This window comes from Coregonus lavaretus, assembly GCF_964263955.1.
Source record: "Coregonus lavaretus genome assembly, chromosome: 21".
Taxonomy (NCBI): domain Eukaryota; kingdom Metazoa; phylum Chordata; class Actinopteri; order Salmoniformes; family Salmonidae; genus Coregonus; species Coregonus lavaretus.
This window is the reverse complement of record NC_140008.1, coordinates 34684310-34705987: the sequence shown is the minus strand read 5'-3', so window position 1 is coordinate 34705987 and position 21678 is coordinate 34684310. Positions and strand designations below refer to the sequence as shown.

The 21678-nt window shown below is 42.4% G+C and overlaps 2 protein-coding genes across 2 annotated transcripts in view; both read right to left on the bottom strand.

Moving 5' to 3' along the window:
• Positions 1–3290, bottom strand: part of LOC311149144 (CMP-N-acetylneuraminate-beta-1,4-galactoside alpha-2,3-sialyltransferase-like) — a gene marked incomplete at its 3' end in the record, with an annotated part of 60636 nt that extends 57346 nt beyond the window's left edge. Inside the window, exon 1 of the mRNA XM_084186231.1 lies at positions 3105–3290. Within this exon, the coding sequence (XP_084042357.1) occupies positions 3105–3149 (45 nt within the window). The 5' untranslated portion in view covers positions 3150–3290. The remainder of the gene's footprint in view (positions 1–3104) is intronic.
• A 1612-nt stretch (positions 3291–4902) lies between these two features.
• Positions 4903–21678, bottom strand: part of LOC311148926 (lysine-specific demethylase 4A-like) — a 55411-nt gene continuing 38635 nt past the window's right edge. The window contains exons 15-22 of the mRNA XM_084185954.1: positions 12301–12377; positions 11976–12031; positions 11625–11733; positions 10561–10749; positions 9590–9760; positions 8302–8421; positions 7975–8067; positions 4903–7774 (exon numbers count right to left, since the gene is read on the bottom strand). Of these exons, the coding sequence (XP_084042080.1) occupies positions 7634–7774; positions 7975–8067; positions 8302–8421; positions 9590–9760; positions 10561–10749; positions 11625–11733; positions 11976–12031; positions 12301–12377 (956 nt within the window). The 3' untranslated portion in view covers positions 4903–7633. The remainder of the gene's footprint in view (positions 7775–7974; positions 8068–8301; positions 8422–9589; positions 9761–10560; positions 10750–11624; positions 11734–11975; positions 12032–12300; positions 12378–21678) is intronic.

Sequence of the window (21678 nt, the reverse complement as noted above, 5' to 3'; positions counted from 1 at the left end):
TCAGATAGCATTGAGGAGTACACCACATCAGTCACTGGCTTCATCAATAAGTGCATCGATGACGTCGTCCCCACAGTGACCGTACGTACATACCCCAACCAGAAGCCATGGATTACAGGCAACATCCGCACTGAGCTAAAAAGTGGAGCTGCCGCTTTCAAGGAGCGGGACTCTAACCCAGACGCTTATAAGAAATCCCGCTATGCCCTCCAACGAACCATCAAACAAGCAAAGAGTCAATACAGGACTAAGATTGAATTGTACTACACCGGCTCTGACGCTCGTCGGATGTGGCAGGGCTTGAAAACTATTACAGACTACAAAGGGATGCACAGCCGCGAGCTGCCAAGTGACAAAAGCCTACCAGACAAGCTAAACCACTTCTATGCTCGCATCGAGGCAAGCAACACTGAAGCATGCATGAGAGCACCAGCTGTTCTGGATGACTATGTGATCACGCTCTCCGTAGCCGATGTGAGTAAGACTTTTAAGCAGGTCAACATTCACAAGGCCGCAGGGCCAGACGGATTACCAGGACGTGTACTCCGAGCATGTGCTGACCAACTGGCAAGTGTCTTCACTGACATTTTCAACATGTCCCTGACTGAGTCTGTAATACCAACATGTTTCAAGCAGACCACCATAGTCCCCGTGCCCAAGGACACTAAGATAACCTGCCTAAATGACTACCGACCCGTAGCACTGACGTCTGTAGCCATGAAGTGCTTTGAAAGGCTGGTCATGGCTCACATCAACACCATTATCCCAGAAACCCTAGACCCACTCCAATTTGCATACCACCCCAACAGATCCACAGATGATGCAATCTCTATTGCACTCCACACTGCCCTTTCCCACCTGGACAAGAGGAACACCTACGTGAGAATGCTATTCATTGACTACAGCTCAGAGTTCAACACCATAGTGCCCTCAAAGCTCATCACTAAGCTAAGGATCCTGGGACTAAACACCTCCCTCTGCAACTGGATCCTGGACTTCCTGACGGGCCGCCCCCAGGTGGTAAGGGTAAGTAACAACACATCTGCCACGCAGTCCCCTCCTGTACTCCCTGTTCACCCATGACTGCATGGCCAGGCACGACTCCAACACCATCATTAAGTTTGCCGACGACACAACAGTGATAAGCCTGATCACCGACAACGATGAGACAGCCTATAGGGAGGAGGTCAGAGACCTGGCCGTGTGGTGCCAGGATAACAACCTATCCCTCAACGTGACCAAGACAAAGGAGATGATCGTGGACTACAGGAAAAAAAAAGGACTGAGCACACCCCCATTCTCATCGACGGGGCTGTAGTGGAACAGGTTGAGAGCTTCAAGTTCCTTGGTGTCCACATCACCAACAAACTATCATGGTCCAAACACACCAAGAGAGTTGTGAAGAGGGCACGACAAAGCCTATTCCCTCTCAGGAGACTGAAAAGATTTGGCATGGGTCCTCAGATCCTCAAAAAGTTATACAGCTGCACCATCGAGAGCATCTTGACTGGTTGCATCACCGCCTGGTATGGCAACTGCTCGGCCTCCAACCGCAAGGCATTACAGAGGGTAGTGCGTGTGGGCCAGTACATCACTGGGGCCAAGCTTCCTGCCATCCAGGACCTCAATACCAGGCGGTGTCAGAGGAAGGCCCTCAAAATTGTCAAAGACTCCAGCCACCCTAGTCATAGACTTCTCTCTGCTACCGCACGGAAAGCGGTACCGGAGTGCCAAGTCTAGGTCCAAAAGGCTTCTCAACAGCTTCTACCCCCAAGCCATAAGACTCCTGAACAGCTAGCACTGCCCCCCCACCCCCACCCCATCTTTTTACACTGCTGCTACTCTGTTAATTATTTATGCATAGTCACTTTAACTCTACCCACATGTACATATTACCTCAGCTACCTCAACTAGCCGGTGCCCCCGCACATTGACTCTGCACCCGTACCCCCCTGTATATAGCCTCCCTACTGTTATTTTATTTTACTACTGCTCTTTTTTTCTCAACACTTTTTTGTTGTTGTTGTTTTAATTTACTTGTTTTATAAAAAAATAAATGCATTGTTGGTTAAGGGCTGTAAGTAAGCGTTTCACGGTAATGTCTACACATGTTGTATTCGGCGCATGTGGCAAATACAATTTGATTTGATTTGATTTGACATACGGTAAGTAGCTAAGGGAAAATGTTCTATTTTTAAAATCCTAAAACACCAAATTAGGCCTACTTTATTATAAATTAGGCCATCATCACTGTCAATCGTGAATGATAGGTATTCACGTTTTACAGGGGAAACGTCCATGCTGCATGCATGCCAACCATTTGATACCAGTCAGTTTCATGGAAAATGCATTTCGATCTTCTTGAATGATGTAAGTAAGGGTGGCTAACCTGCAGAAATAATCGAATTGAGAAAAACAATTCAACATTTCAGCACAATCATCCTAAATTATAAGAACTTACATGTTTTTGGTATAATAGTAGCCTGATATTATCATGCTATTATATTCGGTTTGTTATGTTGAATACTAATTAAGAATTAAGTGATCTTGCGAGACATAGCACCATTCTGAAAAGTGGCGGAGCGTTGCTCTGCTGCGCACCAGCAGCAGTACACCCCTGATTATACCGCTTGGATGACTTCGGGAGTGTCACCTAACCACAGCTCTATGAACTACGTGGCGCATTCAGTTGACTATATCTTTTTTTTACACCATTGAAGCAGCGCAAAAGATTCGGGGCTGACCCAAAATCAGTCCCGAAAGCCAGGTCCTGGTGACGTCCATGCAGTGCACCACGATGGTCGCCAGCCCAGATAGGTCGTTCTTATTATAGCTCAGTGAGCTAGGTGGCTGTCAAGTAAGTTATCATATCTGGACATGGAGGGACAGCTAAGCCAGCTAGCTAGCTAAACTGACAGCATTGCATACAATGAACAGAAACACAGCGCAAGACCAGAAATGTATTGCACAGGCTTGTCGATATGTTAAATACCGGTAGCTACTTTACATTATATCACATTCTACTACTTAAGCAATGAAGCATGGCTGGTTACAGTACAGAACCTAGCTAGCACTAGGCTAACTGACACCTTTTGTGTCCTTACCGTTTCTTTGATGTCGCCGAAGTGACTGCTAGCTAAAATAAACATTTCGCCTTTATATGCAAGCTAGCTATCCATCTCCAGTGTCAATTTCAAATTGATATCCAGCAGCGAGTGTATGTGGAACCCTCCTCAAAAAGTAAATAGATGTCACTGTACAGTTGCTATCAGCGCACACACACAACACAGTTGCCCAAACACTGACAGCTAGAAGTCGCTAAAGACGTCATCACCTAATTTGCATAGTTCACAATTTGCATAGTTTACAATGTGCATGTAACTGTGATGGACGCTGTAGGAGAGACAAAAAGTGAGTAAAAAACACCCTAAATATGTTTAGAACTACAAATGAACTTTCTTCTGTCTATTCTTGTTTTTTTTTATGTTTTACATTTACATCCAGCCCTGAATGTAAGCCAGGGCGGGATCAGCCAACCGCGGCATCCCGCATGCGCGATTCATTTGCAGTCTGGACGCGGAGGGGTGAATATCTCCTGCTCTGACTGCAGCTGGGAGGGACTGCTGCAAGAATACTGTGCCGCCTGTGAGTGCTTTGGGACAGGGGTGGGGCCTGACGGCAGCACCCGCTGCTCGTTGAGAAGAGTAAGAACGATACGTGCTTTCACGTCAGTCTCCAAAAGTCTTCAATAACACCAGAAAAAGTCGCTAGTCGCTTTTTTTGAAAATGTGTCGCTAGAGGGGTCTGAATACTCGCCAAATATAGCGACAAAGTCGCTAAATTGGCAACACTGACTGACACAGTGGGAGGGAACATCTCTGATACGCCAAATTAACATTTACATTTACAGTTACGTCATTTAGCAGACGCTCTTATCCAAATTGGTGCATTCACCTTATATGATAGCCAGTGGGACAACCACTTTACACATTTTATTTTGTATATTTTTCACATCAGTGCCCCACTGCTACAATGTAGCTAGTTGTGTGGGTGGAAAGAAGCCACATTGTTGCGACTTGAATATCAGATCATTGGATTCAAATAGAAATGTAGAAATAGGGAAGAGAATCATAAATTCATAAGGCTTTCCAGCACTTTTCATGTTCTTGCCTGCATTAAAAAACAATGAGAAATGCTTGCTAAACACAAAAATGGCATTCAACCTGTGTGAGAGCTGGTGCAACTCATAAATAGAGCAATATATGACAACCACTATTTTTGTAAAGGCTGGGCTACTGTAAAGTATTCAGACCCCTTGACTTTTTCCACATTGTTACATTACAGCCTTATTCTAAAATGGAATAAATTGTTTTTTCCCCTCACAATACCCCATAATGACAAAGCAAAAACAGGATGCACCTGAGCTCATGTTCGAGTCTCATAGCAAAGGGTCTTAATACTTATGTAATAAGGTATTTCTGTGTTTATTTTGTAATAAATTAGAAAAAAATCTAAAAACCTGTTTTCGCCTTGTCATTATGGGGTATCGTGTGTAGATTGATGAGGGGGGAAAAAACTATTTAATCCATTTTAGAATAAGGCTGTAACGTAACAAAATGTGGAAAAAGTCAAGGGTCTGAATACTTTCCGAATGCACTGTATGACCTTATCTTAGGACAGGAATCATTCAGTTGACACATTTACCTCCATATGGAGTAAAACTATCACTACTGTGATTTAATGGTATGAAGTATTATCTTGTAAAGCTCTGAAGGTATCCGAAAGTGTGATTATATTTACTGCAAATTGTAGTCATAATTGTCATAAGCATGTCAAACATTGTTAACCAGTGTAATTAAATAGTAATGGAACCACCAACAAATAACACTAATACAGGACATATGCAAGCCAAAAATGATTTACTGAAACAAAAATTATCTTTACAAAATGCATGAATGATAATATGGAAGAAGTCCAGCGTTCATTTATCACAGACACAGGGAAGAGGTCAAGGGTCAAAAGGTCACACATGAACAGGCCTGGGAACGGTCCCAATGGTACCCTGCTCCCTATTTAGGGAATAGTGTGCCATTCGAGATGCACACAAGATCCCTTGAGTCAACAGCTTATATCTTTAAATAAACTACTTATTATAATAATTACATCTGTGTCTTCCTGGTTCTGAATATAGAACATGTATCATTATAAAACAAAGCAATAAAAGTATTTGATAAAAAAGTTATTTTCTTCCATGTTTTATAAGTCATAAATCTTTCCATACTATTGAATGATGATGACATAAACCTTTTGCTCAGTGGTACTGCTGTGAATGTGGGCCTCTATAACTAACTAACTGTAACCTATACTCTCAGTTCTGTGACTCTCACCCTCAATTAGGGTTGCAAAATGCTGGTAACTTTCTCAAAATTTCCAAGTTTTCCAGAAATCCCAGTTTGGGTATACCCAGATTTCCTGCTTATTCCCACCTGATTCCAGGCATATTTCGACCGGGATTTCTGGAAAACGTGGGAATTCTTTGAAAGTTCTCGGAATTTTGCAACCCTACACTCAAGACAACAGCAGTTTACAGGCAAACAATGGCGATAATCTGAAGGCCACCTTATCCTATATCCTATCCTAATAAGTGCATCATGGTTGACGATCTTGGCCGAGTGGAGATGGGTAGTAGGGGATACAATCCGTAAGAACATCTTATAGATGTACAATTAAGAATATTATTTTCCCCCCCAAAAAAATGTCCTCACAAAAATAGCAAATGGCAGCACACAACTATTAAAATGTATTTTCAAACTGGACTTAAATAAAACTGCTACGCATAACTTTCATTAAATGAGTAAAGAACCAACTTGGATATAAATGGAGAGCCCACAGCAATTCTGAACGGGCTATTTCCAATTCATCACTATAGCAAAAATAGAACATACATCATCATCGGTTCGGAACCTCTACAGCATTGCAACTGACAAACTGTCTGTATTGCAGAGGTTACTTTTACTTTCTCCAAGCACCATATAATAAATATGCTGGTTAAAAAACTACTCAAAATGGAAAAAGCTAATATTCAATGCGTTCCTACAAAATACAATGTTTAGGAATGCAGTCAACAGTGTGAATCTGCTAAGAGGAGGAGGAGGTGGTATTAGTTACTAAAATGGCATTTCACCTCCTTGAAATCAAACATAGGTGCAAGTAGCACCCTGAAAACTATACTGAACAAAAACATAAACGCAACATGTAAAGTCTTGGTCCTATGCTTAAATAAAACATCCCACAAATGTTCCATAGCCCAAAATGTGTGCACAAATTTGTTTACATCCCTGTTAGTGAGAATTTCTCATTTTACAATATAATCCATCCACCTGACAGGTGTGGCATCTCAAGAAGCTGATTAAACAGCATGATTATTACACAGGTGCACCTTGTGCTGGGGATAATAAAAGGCAACTCTAGAATGTGCAGTTTTGTCACACAACACAATGCCATAGATGTCTCAAGTTTTTAGGGAGCATGCAATTGGCATGCTGATTGCAGGCATGTCCACCAGAGCTGTTGCCAGATAATTTTATGTTAATTTCTCAACCATAAGCCGCCTCCAATGTCATTTTAGAGAATTTGGCAGTACATGCAACTGGCCTCACATCCGCAGACCACGTGTAACCATGCCAGCCCAGGACATCCACATCCAGCTTCTTCACCTGCGGGATCGTTTGAGACCAGCCACATGGACAGCTGATGAAACTGAGGAGTATTTATGTCTGTAATAAAGCCCTTTTTGGGGGAAAAACTCATTCTGATTGGCCTGGCCTGGCTCCCAAGTGGGTGGACCTATGCCCTCCCAGGCCCACCCATGGCTGCACCCCTTCCCAGTCATGTGAAATCCATAGATTAGGGCCTAATTTATTTATTTCAATCGACTGATTTCCTTATATGAACTGTAACTCAGTAAAATCATTGAAATTGTTGCATGTTGTGTTAATATTTTTGTTCAGTATACATAGGAAAATATATACATATGTACGTAAATTAACAACTGGCAACATTCTGTCAAATATTGAGTCAGAAAACACAAGTGTTTATGAGGATGAGTGGCAGTATCATTTGTGTCTGCTTCACTCCCTTTAGGAAATCCTTCCTACCACTGAATTATATTGAGTGAATTTTTGTTATTATTATTATTAGAAAGCTACATCTTGTTTGGGAGCAAAATTCAAGGTCCGATATCACTTCCATTCAAGATACAAGTTACTGCTACTGGGCACCGGCAGGGTAACATAAAACATGACACGGATGGTAATAACCATAGGGACAGGTTTCCCGGACACAGATCAAGCCTAGTCCTGGGCTAAAAAGCATCTCAATTGAAATATATATTTTTGGTCCAGGACTAGGCTTAATCAGTGTCTGGGAAACCGGTGCATAATGCTGAAATGATGAAGGGATGAATTGAAGAAAAAGAAAGGGACAGTCCAAACTAGGGGTTGGAAAGTTATTTTCAGAGGAAGTCCTTTAGTCAGAGCTACACTTAGTCACTCAGTGGATAAATTCTGGATCAGGAATATCAGTGCTGGTGGTTTGTTGGAGGAGTAGGCTTCTCCATGCTGTAGTTGGCAGGCTACTCCATGATGGCTCTGTAGATCACAGGTTCAATGTAGTCTCCTCTGTACCGTGAGTTGATCACTCTCTGCCTCTTCGACTGCTGGATGGCCTCCTTGTCCTCAAAGATACCATCAAAACGCATGTCTGACGCCTTGGACTGGGGAGAGAGGGGGCAGGGTACACACAGAAGATGAGGATTACTCCATTGTCACAGGGAGAAGACTCTTTAACAAACATGCTGGAGAATAAGACACAGTAGACTACTACAGTAGAATGAACACGTTTGGAGTTGATATACAATGTACAAAGGTTAGCAACTTTGGATTCAGTATATTGGATAGCTCACAGTACACTCACCAGTCTTGACTTGACTCTCTTGGGCAGCTCCTCATCCAGGGTATAGACATCATCTCTCTTGGCTGTTAGTTGTGACCCGTCTTCAAATTCCACCTACATCAAACAACACCATCAATGCCACAATAACCACATTTTATGTCTCTCATTTCAAAACAAAACAATGGTTTCATCACAGACTTTTAATGTATTGCTTGCTATGAGTATTATTAGGTTTTAAACAATCTGGATCAATTAGACAGCAAAGCAGTCTTTGATATAAGAGTGTATAATCTCTTTCTGCATAAGGTACATTGTTGCTGAGGGCGAGTAGGAATACTGTTGCATTACCTGGTACATTTGGATGATGTGAGCAGCCACAAACCTGGCCCCGTAGACTAGACCATCTGTCCACCGGACCTGCACCACCTCCCCCTGCGGTGGGGGGCCTAGCTGGGCACAATTCCGGTTCTGACAACAGAAAACAACCATTAGATACAATCCTATAAACATACTAAAGCCATCACACAATTTCAAGCAATGTGTTGTACATATTAGAGCAGGGATGCTAAACCGAAAATTACCGACATTTTGCGTATGTCTGTAATTTTGCTACACAACTTTCCTGTAGATTGTTCTAAAACCATTATTTGGTCAACAGTAATAGCCTATGCATTATGTTGATTCCTGCTGTGAAAGTATCTGCCTGTCCCTGTTTGGCTGTCGGCTGCTGTGTGAGCGAGCCACTCTCACTCCCTCTCCCACTGTGCGCACGGAGGAGGGAGAGATGCATTCTGAGAAGCACAAGCATTTTAACGTTGCTCAAAATGCAATTTCGGGAAAAATACCGTTTTTAAACCAACTACTGTTTTTCAAAGCCACTACTATATTTCTCACCTCTTAATATTGAGTTCATGGCACCACTTTACAACCGGAATAGTCTGTAGTATGTTTTTGATGCCCCCGCGGAGCGGAGCAGAGCGTGCCATTTGCAGTGAATAGGCCTACATCAAGTAGCCTAGGCCTAGTGCTGGAATGTTTTTGTAGGACATTAGCCTACATTTACTGATAGATTTAATCAATTAACCTACATGGCTATATAGCAACAATATCATATTTATTGTTAGCAATCTAGCTAAGTGTTTTGAGTTCCCACTTCCTCAGGTGGTGAATAATATAGCCTAGGCCAATATGCACAAAGATGTCGGCAAATTCTCTGAAGAGCCAAAAAGAAATCTGATCATTCTGCATCCTATTTCGATAGGTTACACATCAAAATATCAACAATGCATTCCCTGGAAATGTTACATGAAATAGCTTACTTTTTTAATCACCATCTCAGCTGTCTTACTTGGCAGTGGATGAAAATGTTCTAGAGCCCTGCCGCTAATGTAAAGTTAACTGTCCCTTAAATGATTTATTATTGTTAATAAGCAAAATAGTTACATTTATCACAATATTACTTTTGTCCATATCGCCTAGCTCTATTACATATTGTGTAAGCAATCTAAGCAATCTATAAACTAATAATGAACAGCATATGAACTACTGAACCCCCTCATGAAACACTGACCACAATCTGGCACCACACACCACACCGACCCACGAACGCACGCACACACACACACGTAAGTCTTACCACAATGTCCTCAGGAAAGAGGTTATCGCTGAAGGAACCGTCATCAAAGTTGACCTCATAGAATGTCTCCTTGGACAGCTGCACCACGTCACACTGGTAGTAGCGGCCATTTTTGTGCTTACAGATCACCCTCTGTCCCACAGTGAGCTCATGCATGGCTGCTTTGTTACGCTGAGAGAGGAGAGAGACGGGATCAGTGACGATTAAACAGTCATCAACAGGATTACCATCAAATAAGAACTATCAACCCCTTTGGACTGGAAGTACGTGGGCATACTTGTGGGAGTTTGCACTAAAATCTACAACCTAGTCATGTTTATGAAATACAATGTGGTGAGCACAGTCCTGAATACATTGAGTATACAAAACATCCAGTTAAATCCACTTCAATCAGTGTAGATGAAAGGGAAGAGACCAGTTAAAGAAGGATTTTTAAGCCTTGAGACAATTGAGAGATGGATTGTGTATGTGTGCCAGAGGGTGAATGGGCAAGACAAAATATTTAAGTGCCTTTAAACGGGGTATGGTAGTAGGTGCAAGGCGCACCGGTTTGTGTCGAGAACAGCAATGCTTCTGGGTTTTTCATGCGCAACAGTTTCCCATATGTATCAAGAATGGTCCACCACCCAAAGGACATCCAGCCAACTTGACACAACTGTTGGAAGCATTGGAGTCAACATGGGCCAGCATCCCTGTGGAACACTTTCAACACCTTGTATAGGCCATGCCCTGATGAATTGAGACTGTTGTGAGGCCAAAGGGGGGTGCAACTCAATATTTGGAAGGTGTCCCTAATGTTTGGTATACTCAGTGTATATAGAAGGTTTAGAAACTATAAGGCAAAGTATCAGCAGAATGTTCTAACTTAAGTCCCAAAACAGAGGCCTTCAGAGTTCCCCCTGTCTGGTGTATGGCTTCCTCTTTCTGAAACACCAATCCTAAACACCAAGTAAAGTACAACTGATGTATACCTCTGTCTGAATAGGGCCTTTGTGCCGGCAGCAGGTGACATAGACCACGAAAGGCCACTCGTCTGGCTGCATGAGGACCCCAGCGGCCTGGGCACAGGTAGGGTGGTAGGCCGTAGGACAGCGGCCATGGGAACACTGTACACAGCATCCAGACGTCTTCTTCAGCCGCTTCTTACAATAGTAACATTTCTGCACAGCACAGATAAGCATAAGAACATTCTCAGAGAGACAGGAAAGGGAAGTCTCACAGGGAAAACTAGGCCTGTATGTCCGGTCAAACATTCTACTGTAGGCTACATCCTCTAGAAATGCAATGGCTGTCATGATTCATGTGAAAGGGCTAAATTCAGAAACAAGGCTTTGCAGAAAGAGAGCTGTCTTTTCATAGCCCACCTGATGTGTCAGAAGTTCTGACTGACTGGGCTTAGTCACAAACTCACATAACATCCTCTAAATAGCCTAGTCTCTAGTCCAAGGATGGGCAACTTTGATGGGGGTGGGGGCCACAGCTAATTTCCTGCAATTCTACACATTTTGCCATAGGGTGGAGAGAAATGTTTGCAGATTTTAATATGATATCTCAGTGGGGCCCCCCGGCCGGTTTAGATAGCTGGCTGCTAGAATAACTTACCAATAAAAAATAAAAAAATATGCTGACATGGGCTAATTGAGTGACTATCAGTGACTGACATAAGAGAAACTGCTGATGCACAACCACATTTCCAAATTGCACCTTGTGTATTCCACTACTCTAATTTGCAACAGTAAGTTGAAACCCTGACTGAGTAAAAAAAAAAAATAATAATACATCCCCGCTCTAGTCTAACCTTGTAGTAGATCGCAAGCAGAACTACTGTCACCTGCATAGAGGCGGATGTGCCAACCATGTTCACGTTTTGTAATGTTAAAATCACATAATATGCTGAAGAGAGGATATTCCGCCACTCTCTCCTCTCTTCAGTTTGCTCCTCTTCATGCACCTTGGTTGGAGAGAGTGAGGTAGTGACAGAGTTCTTATCCCTTAGCACGTAATAACATGTTGACATTTACTGTGTTTAACTCACCAGTTTAAACCTCTGTAGAGGAATCCCACTCAGATCCACAGGGCTTCTCTCAGTGATGTTCACAAAGCGAGCCTCCAACACTGCTACTGCGCACAGCACATGGACCCACCTACAACAGACACACACAACAACATGTCAATACACACACACCATCGTTAGTGGCTTATAAACTAAATGTAAACCTAGTAGATATCTTTCAAAATAACATCTAACTATGTGAACATAAGTGTACATAAATACATCAATATACTGTTGATTAGAGTTGCAGAGTAAATTTTCAGTGTGTGATTACTGATTGTTCGACTAGACCAATCCCTGATCTAAGGAAATTTGACTGGCAGACTGACTTACTTGTTGTTGTTGGCTTTCTGCAAGGCTCCACCCCTCAGCGAACACAAACAGCAACTCTGCAAACAGGAGAGCAAACTGTCAACCATCATCATCCAAGTCATCTAAAAACATACATACAGCCAATGGCAAGGTGTGGTAGCTGCTACCTGATGACCAATAACAGTCAGTCACATATCATTAGGAGACTATTGCAAACACTACTGCCAGATCTAATGACTGTTTAGAGTACTGCAAAGTTTACAAACACTATTGCCAGTAACAGCAACAGAGATTTTGGCAAGCTAGGTGAGGTGAGTCATACATGATGTGTTGTGGAGACACTAACCTCAGTCATGGCGTTGGCCTTACAGCGAGCACACTTCCAGTCCTTAGTCACACTCTTTGGATCCACGCCATAACAACCTGGTAACACACAACCAAACAAACACCAGGTCAGGGGACGAAATTAACCAAGCATACACCATGAGCTAGTTTGGGAGGATGATTGGCAGACAGACATTGATGAAGTCTTAAGTGGTTGCACAGAAATCTAAGTGTATTCAGGGATCTGTAAATAATGACGAGATGCTCATGTCTCCGCCCTAACAATGGGAGTCGTTGTCCCAAAGGCGGGAAGGCAGGCTACAGGACTGTTTCGCTAGCACAGACTGTAATATGTTCCGGGATTCATCCAATAACATTGAGGAGTTTACCACATCAGTCACCGGCTTCATTAAAGGGGACTGGAAACACTAGGCTTTACAACACCAGCTAACTGTAAATAGTCGATATTCACGTAATAATAAGAAATTCCCCTAGACCACGTCCACAAATTAGGGAAAACAAAGATTATTTCCCATTCACCCCTATTGTAAAAGAGCCAACGTTGTTGTCGATTTTAGTTATAAAGAAATAACAAAACATGCCGAAAAGCTGCTGTGTTGTTCAATGTAGATGTAACCAGGTCGAAAATTACGACCTATAGATCGCAATGCTCCCACATAGAGAAATAGAGTCTGTGAGAAGAGCCATGTAGCTTCAGGCTATTCGGTGTGGGAAAGTGAAACATGTGGGGACCCGGTGTCCAAGTAGACTACTTGAAGCTATGTGTATGGAAAACATTTAATCACAGGTAAGACATTTAACTTGTTTAGTATAGTCCATTTGTAACTCCACTCACTATTTGTGGCTGTATAGTCCATTTGTTTGTGTTGTTGGTCTTGGCTAGCTTAATGTTCCGGTCGATAGATAGCTAATACTCACATGGCTGCTAGCACAGTCATGAAACGGGGCATGAGGGAAACCCTAAAATATGACGTTTTTGTAAGTAGTGAGAACGCTCTGGAGCAGGCAATGTTGTACTTTTCCTAAATGTATATTAATAATTCACTAAAACAAGCAGACAACAAGAAAATTGCATTTTTGAAAAATGTCAAGATTCTGATGTGAGCCAATGGGGTAACCACAGGTTGTTTTCCCCACAGGCGGGCTTTCTAATACCGACTGGGACTATCGCCATATTGGTATTGTTGCATCACTAGCAGGAGAGTTTTGGAATTCCTGAATTTACTGAGACCATGACCTCAACGTGCATTAATGAACATAATTTTGCTGGTTTCAAACCATATATGAAAACATTATACATATTTTGAAAGCTGAGAAACAGCCCTTTGAAATTATATGAAATACAATAGCACCACATCAATCAAATGGTAATCAGTCAAGAAAAAACACTATGAAATAACACATATGGAATCATGTAGTAACCAAAAAAGTGTTACACAAATCAAACATGATTCCATATGTGTTATTTCATAGTTTTGATGTCTTCACTATTATTCTACAATGTAGAAAATAGTAAAAATAAGGAAAAACCATTGAATGAGTAGTTGTGTCCAAACTTTTGACTGGTATTGTACAAAAAGCAACCAATTTTTCCCAAACAACTGCCAACTTCCTAATGAAGATAGACAACAACTTTGTACATTGAGTCTTCCTTATTTTGTAAGGGTTGAAAATCTGAAATCAGAATAGTAAAACGTTTGAGAAACAGAAATCTAAGACTGGCCAATAAAAAGAAAAGATGAGATGGAAAGATGGGCAGTCTGAGATATGGCTTTTTCTGTTTCTCAAACTAGACACTAACGTATTTGTCCTCTTGCTCAGTTGTGCACCGGGGCCTCCCACTCCTCTTTCTATTCTGGTTAGAGCCAGTTTGCACTGTTCCGTGAAGGGAGTAGTACACAGCGTTGTACGAGATCTTCAGTTTCTTGGCAATTTCTCGCATGGAATAGCCTTCATTTCTCAGAAAAAGAATAGACTGACGAGTTTCAGAAGAAAGTTATTTGTTTCTGACCATTTTGAGCCTGTAGTCGAACCCACAATTGCTGATGCTCCAGATACTCAACTAGTATAAAGAAAAACCATTGAATGAGTAGTTGTGTCCAAGCTTTTGACTGGTATTGTACAAAAAGCAACCAATTTTCCCCAAACAACTGCCAACTTCCTAATGAAGATAGACAACAACTTTGTACATTGAGTCTTCCTTATTTTGTAAGGGTTGAAAATCTGAAATCAGAATAGTAAAAAGTTTGAGAAACAGAAATCTAAGACTGGCCAATAAAAAGAAAAGATGAGATGGAAAGATGGGCAGTCTGAGATATGGCTTTTTGAGAAGGCCAGTTTTATTGCTTCTTTAATCAGCACAACAGTTTTCAGCTGTGCTAACATAATTGCAAAAGGGTTTTCTAATGATCAATTAGCCTTTTAAAATGATAAACTTGGATTAGCAAACACAACGTGCAATTGGAACACAGGACTGATGGTTGCTGATAATGGGCCTCAGTACGCCTATGTAGATATTCCATTACAAATCTGCCGTTTGCAGCTACAATAGCCATTTACAACATTAACAATGTCTACACTGTATTTCTGATCAATTTGATATTATTTTAATGGACAAAAAAAATGCTTTCTTTCGAAAAACAAGGACATTTCTAAGTGACCCCAAACGGTAGTGTATATACACCAAAAAATATTTTAAATGTTATTTAGTCTTACATATGATAAGTAAAGACATACAAGTTATATAATATTAACAAAAAAATAACTTTATTGAAAGAATACGTTTAGGGGAATATATTGTCATTCAAACCTGAGAACAAAGTGCAAGTTACATCGCTATCATAACCAACGCATGATATATAACAATCACAGGGATATTGTCATCAAAATTGAAATGGAATTACAAAATATAATAAGAATAAGGCATATTATAACAATAATCGGCTTTTACAACTTCAATGTATTCTGTAATACATTCCACTAGGCCTCGAATTAAAAGCATGCAAGAGAGGCAAAATGACCAGTGACAATCTGAGCTCCTGGGTGAAGACTAGGAGTCCCTTTACTAGTGTCTATGTCTGCAATGAGTCACACTCACTGTAGTGCCACAACATAAAACTATTTTGTTCCCCTACGATGCCTAACTGCTTGCCGATTCAGGTTCTACACAAACAAACTGCGCCATATTCTCTTTCCATCTTTCCTGTAACAAAGCAAACCATTTCTAGTGTAGTCCTCCAGTACATTGAAGTTCACCTAGGCTGTGAAGGAGTGTCCTGTGAAGGTGTGATTGTCCCTCAGCCCTTTTGCAGCCTCAGCAGCATCTTGTCTCTCCAGCCATCTTGTCTCTTCAGCCCCTGCCTGTCCTCACAAAGGTCTGAGAGCTGACAGTCCACCACAGTGTCAGAGAGAGAATAAAAAAAAGACGTACTTGTATTTCTTTATTTATATACACTGAACAAAAATATAAATGCAACTTGTAAAGTGTTGATCCCATGTTTCATGAGCTGAAATAAAAGATCACAGAAATTTTCCATACGCACAAAAACCTTATTTCTCTCAAATTTTGGCCACAAATATGTTTACATCCCTGTTAGTGAGCATTTCTCCATTGCCAAGATAATCCATCCACCTGACAGGTGTGACAGGTGTGACATATCAAGAAGGTGATTAAACAGCATGATCATTACACAGGTGCACCTTGTGCTGGGGACAATAAAAGGCCACTCTAAAATGTGCAGTTGTCACACAACACAATGCCACAGATGTCTCAAGTTTTGAGGGAGCATGCAATTGGCATGCTGACCGCTGGAATGTCCACCAGAGCTGTTGCCAGAGCATTGAATGTTCTGAAACAAAGCTGAAAATGTCCCAGTTCTTCCATAGCCTGCATACTCACCAGACATGTCACCCATTGAGCATGTTTGAGATGCTCGGGATCGACAGCGTGTTCCAGTTCCCGTCAATATCCAGCAATGTCACACAGCCATTGAAGAGGAGTTGGACAATATTCCACAGGCCACATTCAACAGCCTGATAAACTCTATGCGAAGGAGATGTGTCACGCTGCATGAGGCAAATGGTGGTCACACCAGATACTGACTGATTTTCTGATCCACACCCCTACCTTTAAGGTATCTGTGACCAACAGATGCATATTGGTATTCCCTGTCATGTGAAATACATAGATTAGGGCCTAATTACGTTATTTAAATGGACTGATTTCCTTACATTAACTGTAATTTAGTAAAGTCTTTGAAATTGTTGCATTTATTTTTGTATAGTATGTGTATGTTCCGTATACACAGTGTATATAAACACACACAAAAGTATGTGGACATCCCTTCAAATTAGTGGATTCGGCTATTTCAGCCACACCCGTTGCTGACAGGTGTATAAAATCGAACACACAGCCATGCAATCGCCATAGACAAACATTGGCAGTAAAATAACTGCTCATCGGGAGCTTCATTAAATGGGTTTCCATGGCCGAGCAGCCTAAGATCACCATGCGCAATGCCAAGCGCCGGCTGGAGTGCTGTAAAGCTTGCCGCCATTGGAATCTGGAGCAGTGGAAACACGTTCTCTGGAGTGATGAATCTCGTTTCACAGTCTGGCAGTCCGACGGACGAATCTGGGTTTGGCTGATGCCAGGAGAGCGCTACCTGCCCCCAATGCATAGTGCCAACTGTAAAGCTTGGTAGAAGGAGGAATGATAGTCTGGTGATGTTTTTCATGGTTCGGGCTAGGCTCCTTAGTTCCAGTGCAGGGAAATCTTAACGCTACAGCATACATTGACATTCTAGATGATTCTATGCTTCAAACTTTGTGGTAACAATTTGGGGAAGGCTCTTTCCTATTTCAGAAATGACAATACCCCCATGCACAAAGCGAGGTCCATACAGAAATGGTTTGTCGAGATCGGTGTGGAAGAACTTGACTGGCCTGCACAGAGCCCTGACCTCAACCCCATCGAACACCTTTGGGATGAATTGGAACGCCGACTGCAAGCCAGGCCTAATCGCCCAACATCAGTGCCCGACCTCACTAATGTTCTTGTAGCTGAAGCAAGTCCAGGCAGCAATGTTCCAACATCTAGTGGAAAGCCTTCCCAGAAGAATGGAGGCTGTTATAGCAGCAAAGGGGGGACCAACTCCATATTAATGCCCATGATTTTGGAATGAGATATTCAACGAGCAGTTGTCCACATACTTTTGGTCATGTAGCTTATATAATATATTACACACACAGTTTATTAGGTATACATAAAAATAGATCGCTCTTACAGACAGTGAGTCATGTGGCCGTAGCTTGCTATATAAAGCAGGCAGACAGGCATCGAGGCATTCAGTTACTGTTCGATTGAATGTTAGAATGGGCAAAATGAGTGACCTAAGCGGAGCCAGGAGCGCAGGATCCAGTATCTCAGAAACGGATGCCCTCCTGGGCTATTCACACACAACAGTGTCTAGGGTTTACCGATAATAGTGCGACAAACAAAAAACATCCAGTCAGCAGCAGTCCTGTGAGCAAGAACAGCTCGTTGATGAGAGAGGTCGAAGGAGAATGGGAAGAATCGTGGAAGCTAACAGGCGGGCCACAAACAGACATAACAGCGCAGTACAACAGTGGCTGTTGATCCTTGTCACGGATGGGCTATTGCAGCAGACGACCACACTGGGTTCCACTCCTATCAGCTAAAAACAAGAAGAAGCGGCTCTAGTGGGCATGCGATCACCAACACTGGACAATTGAGGAGTGGAAAAACATCGCCTGGAACATGACAGCAAGTTCAGTTTACTTGAGTGGCCTGCGCAGTCCCCAGACCTCAACCCAATAGAGCATATTTGGGATGATATGGAATGGGCTCAGGGCATAATATTCACTCACTTTTTGGTCCACCAGCCACTGTGGCAGGTAGATATCCAAATCTCCCACCCACTCAGATTTCTTACCAGCGCAAATATTTTTTGCCCACTAAAATGAAACCAACAAAACACAAAAACTGATGAGCATGCTTTGTAATGTTTCTAAAACAATACATGTATTACTAGTCATGTTTCTAAAACAATACATGTATTACTAGTAAGAAGTAACTAATATGGTATATTGTTTAATTAAATTTTTTGTGACCAGAGTCTTTTTAAAACATTACAGATGAGACTAAAATGTTAAAGGGTGGTAGCGTGACTCAAGTCAAGTTTGTGCCTGTGAGATTGAGTCTGACTAGTAGAAGCGTTGTCTTCTCTTCCCTAGCAGTTGAAACGCAAACATAGAGAAACAACCGAGCTTGTGAACCAAACAAATGTAAATAGCCAAGAAACACAAGGACAAAGTGTCACTTCAGTAGACTTTCATTTCAAGTAAATTAGACAAATTTTTATGCCTGTGCACAGCGCTTCTAAAAATGTATCTTTCACTCAGCTCTTCACGTGCGCACAGCCCCCAGTCAGGCAGTGTTTCAGAGCAAGGTGGAATAGGCTATATAAGATTCGTAGTGCTTTGACTTTGTGTGATTAATTTACTAGCTAATAAATATGAAACAAAACGGCGGAAATACTTTGAAAACAGCTACTGCATCATTTATTGTACTATAAAAGTGATCATCCTTGACTATTTATATTCACAAATGCAAGTGAAATTCTCGCACTGTGGAGGCGTGACCACCCGCCAACATGGCTGGTGAAATAGACATCTTACCCGTCAATACTAAAATCTACCCACATTTGGCCTGTGTTAATTTTGGGCCCTGAACGGGCTGTTCGCAGTATGAATGTACTGCCGTCCAATCTGCAGCAACTGCATGATGCCATCGCATCAGCATGGACCAACATCTCTGTGGAACGTTTCCGACACCTTGTCATGTTAATGCAAGAACACCTGCTCCATAAAAGACTGACCAGGTGAATCCAGGTGAAAGCTATGATCCCTTATTGATGTCACTTGTTAAATCCACTTCAAATCAGTGTAGATGAAGGGGAGGAGACAAGTTAATGAAGGATTTTTAAGCCTTTAGACAATTGAGACATGGATTGTGTGTGTGCCATTCAGAGGGTGAATGTGCAAGACTTTGAAAGGGGTATGGTAGTAGGTGCCAGGTGCACCGGTTTGTGTCAAGAACTGCAACGCTGCTGGGTTTTTCATGCTCAACAGTTTCCTATGTGTATCAAGAATGGTCCACTACCCAAAGGACATACAGCCAACTTGACACAACTGTGGGAACCATTGGTGTCAACATGGGCCAGCATCCCTGTAGAATGCTTTCGACACCTTGTAGAGTCCATGCCCTGACAAATTGAGGCTGTTCTGAGGACAAAAGGGGGGGGGGGTTCCTAATGTATACTAAGTGTATATATGGGCCTAATAGTACATAACAATAATAGCTACATCATTGACAGTTACCTTCCAGTCAAAAAGCATGACTGCAGCAGACCTCTGGCTGGCTAGTCACATATCGAATCACTAGCCAGTTCATTTTAGCTCTGAATAATACCTAATGACAAATGCTCTTCAAATTGTCAATATGAGCATGTTATGTTGTACAGCTATCAAAGAAAACATTAACATAAAAAAGTAAAGGCAAGAAAATAGCTAAATCAAGTAGGCTACCTTGCCTCGTTTTGACTGACTGTCTATCTACTGGCTTGTTATCAAAAAGTCATTTCACAGACTCATCTTATCAATCGAATAAAAATACTCTAAAACGTAAATATTACAAAATACCAACATAAAAACTAATTGTATAGAGTTTCTTACCTTAATGTTGTTGTCCTGATCTCAGTGGAAAAGTTGTGAGGAAACTTTCAGGTCCCTCCCGGTGGCAGCATTCACTTTGAGTCCCCAAGCCAAAATTCACAATTCGCTCAATCCTGCCAATGACGCATTGGCATCAGTCGTTACTATGGCAATTCAAGATGGTGCTACCCATACCTCTAATAAACAAACGTTAAAGATAAAAATCCTAAAAATAGAGATGTTTCTATGTTAAATGCACATGTTTAGTATTAGTGGATCTCTTTGCTTAGCTTTACTTCCTAAAGTGTTCCCATGCCCTTTAATAAGGACATCGATGACATCGTCCCCACAGTGATCATACGTACATACCCCAACCAGAAGCCATTGATTACAGATAACATCCACACTGAGCTAAAGGCTAGAGCTGCCGCTTTCAAGGAGCGGGACACTAATCCGGACACTTATAAGAAATACTGTTCGACCTCCAAACAGGCAAAGCGTCAATACAGGACTACGATCGAATCCTACTACGCCGGCTCTGACGCTCGACGGATGTGGCAGGGCTCGCAAACCATCACGGACTGCAAAGGGAAACCCCGCCGCGAGCTGCCTAGCGACGCAAGCCTACCAGATGAGCTAAACACTTTGAGGCAGGCAACACTGAACCATGCATGAGAGCACCCGCTGTTCCAGGCGACTGTGTGATCTTGCTCTCAGTAGCCATTGTGAGTAAGACCTTTAAAACAGGTTAACATTCGCAAGACCGCGGGGCCAGATGGAATACCAGGATGTGTATTCAGAGCATGGGCTGACCAGCTGGCAAGGGTCTTCACTGACATTTTCAACATATCCCTGACGCGCTCTGTAATACCAACTTGTTTCAAACAGACCACTATAGTCCCCTTGCCCAAGAACGGCAAGGTAACCTACCTAAATGACTATCGCCCCGTAGCACACATCCATAGCCATCATCCCAGACCCACTCCAATTCGCATACCGCCCCAACAGATCACGCAATTTATATTGCACTCCACCCTGCCCTCACTGGACAAAAGGAATACCTATAAGAATGCTGTTCATTGAGTACAGCTCAGCATTCAACACCATAGCCCCTTCCAAGGTCATCACCAAGCTCAGGACCCTGGGACTGAACAACTCCTGGACTTCCTGACAGGCCTCCCCCCAGGCGGCAAGGGTAAGCAACAACACATCCACCACACTGACCATCAACGCGGGGGCCCCACAGGGGTGTGTGCTTAGTCACCTCCTGTACTCCCTATTCACCTACGACTGCGTGGCCTCGCACAACGGTGGTAGGACTGATCACTGACAATGATGATGCAGCCTATAGGGAGGAGTTTAGAGACCTGTCAGTGTGGTGCCAGGACAACAACAACCTCTCCCTCAAAGTCAGCAAGACAAATGATCTGATTGTGAACTAGAGGGGCAAGCACGCCCCCATCCATATCGATGGAACTGTAGTGGAGCAGGTCAAGCGCTTCAAGTTCCTCCGTGTCCACATCACTAAGGAATTAACATGGTCCACACACACCCACACAGTTGTGAAGAGGGCACGACAGTGCCTTCTCCCCCTCAGGAGGCTGAAAAGATTTGGCATGGGCCCTCAGACCCTCAGAAAGTTCTA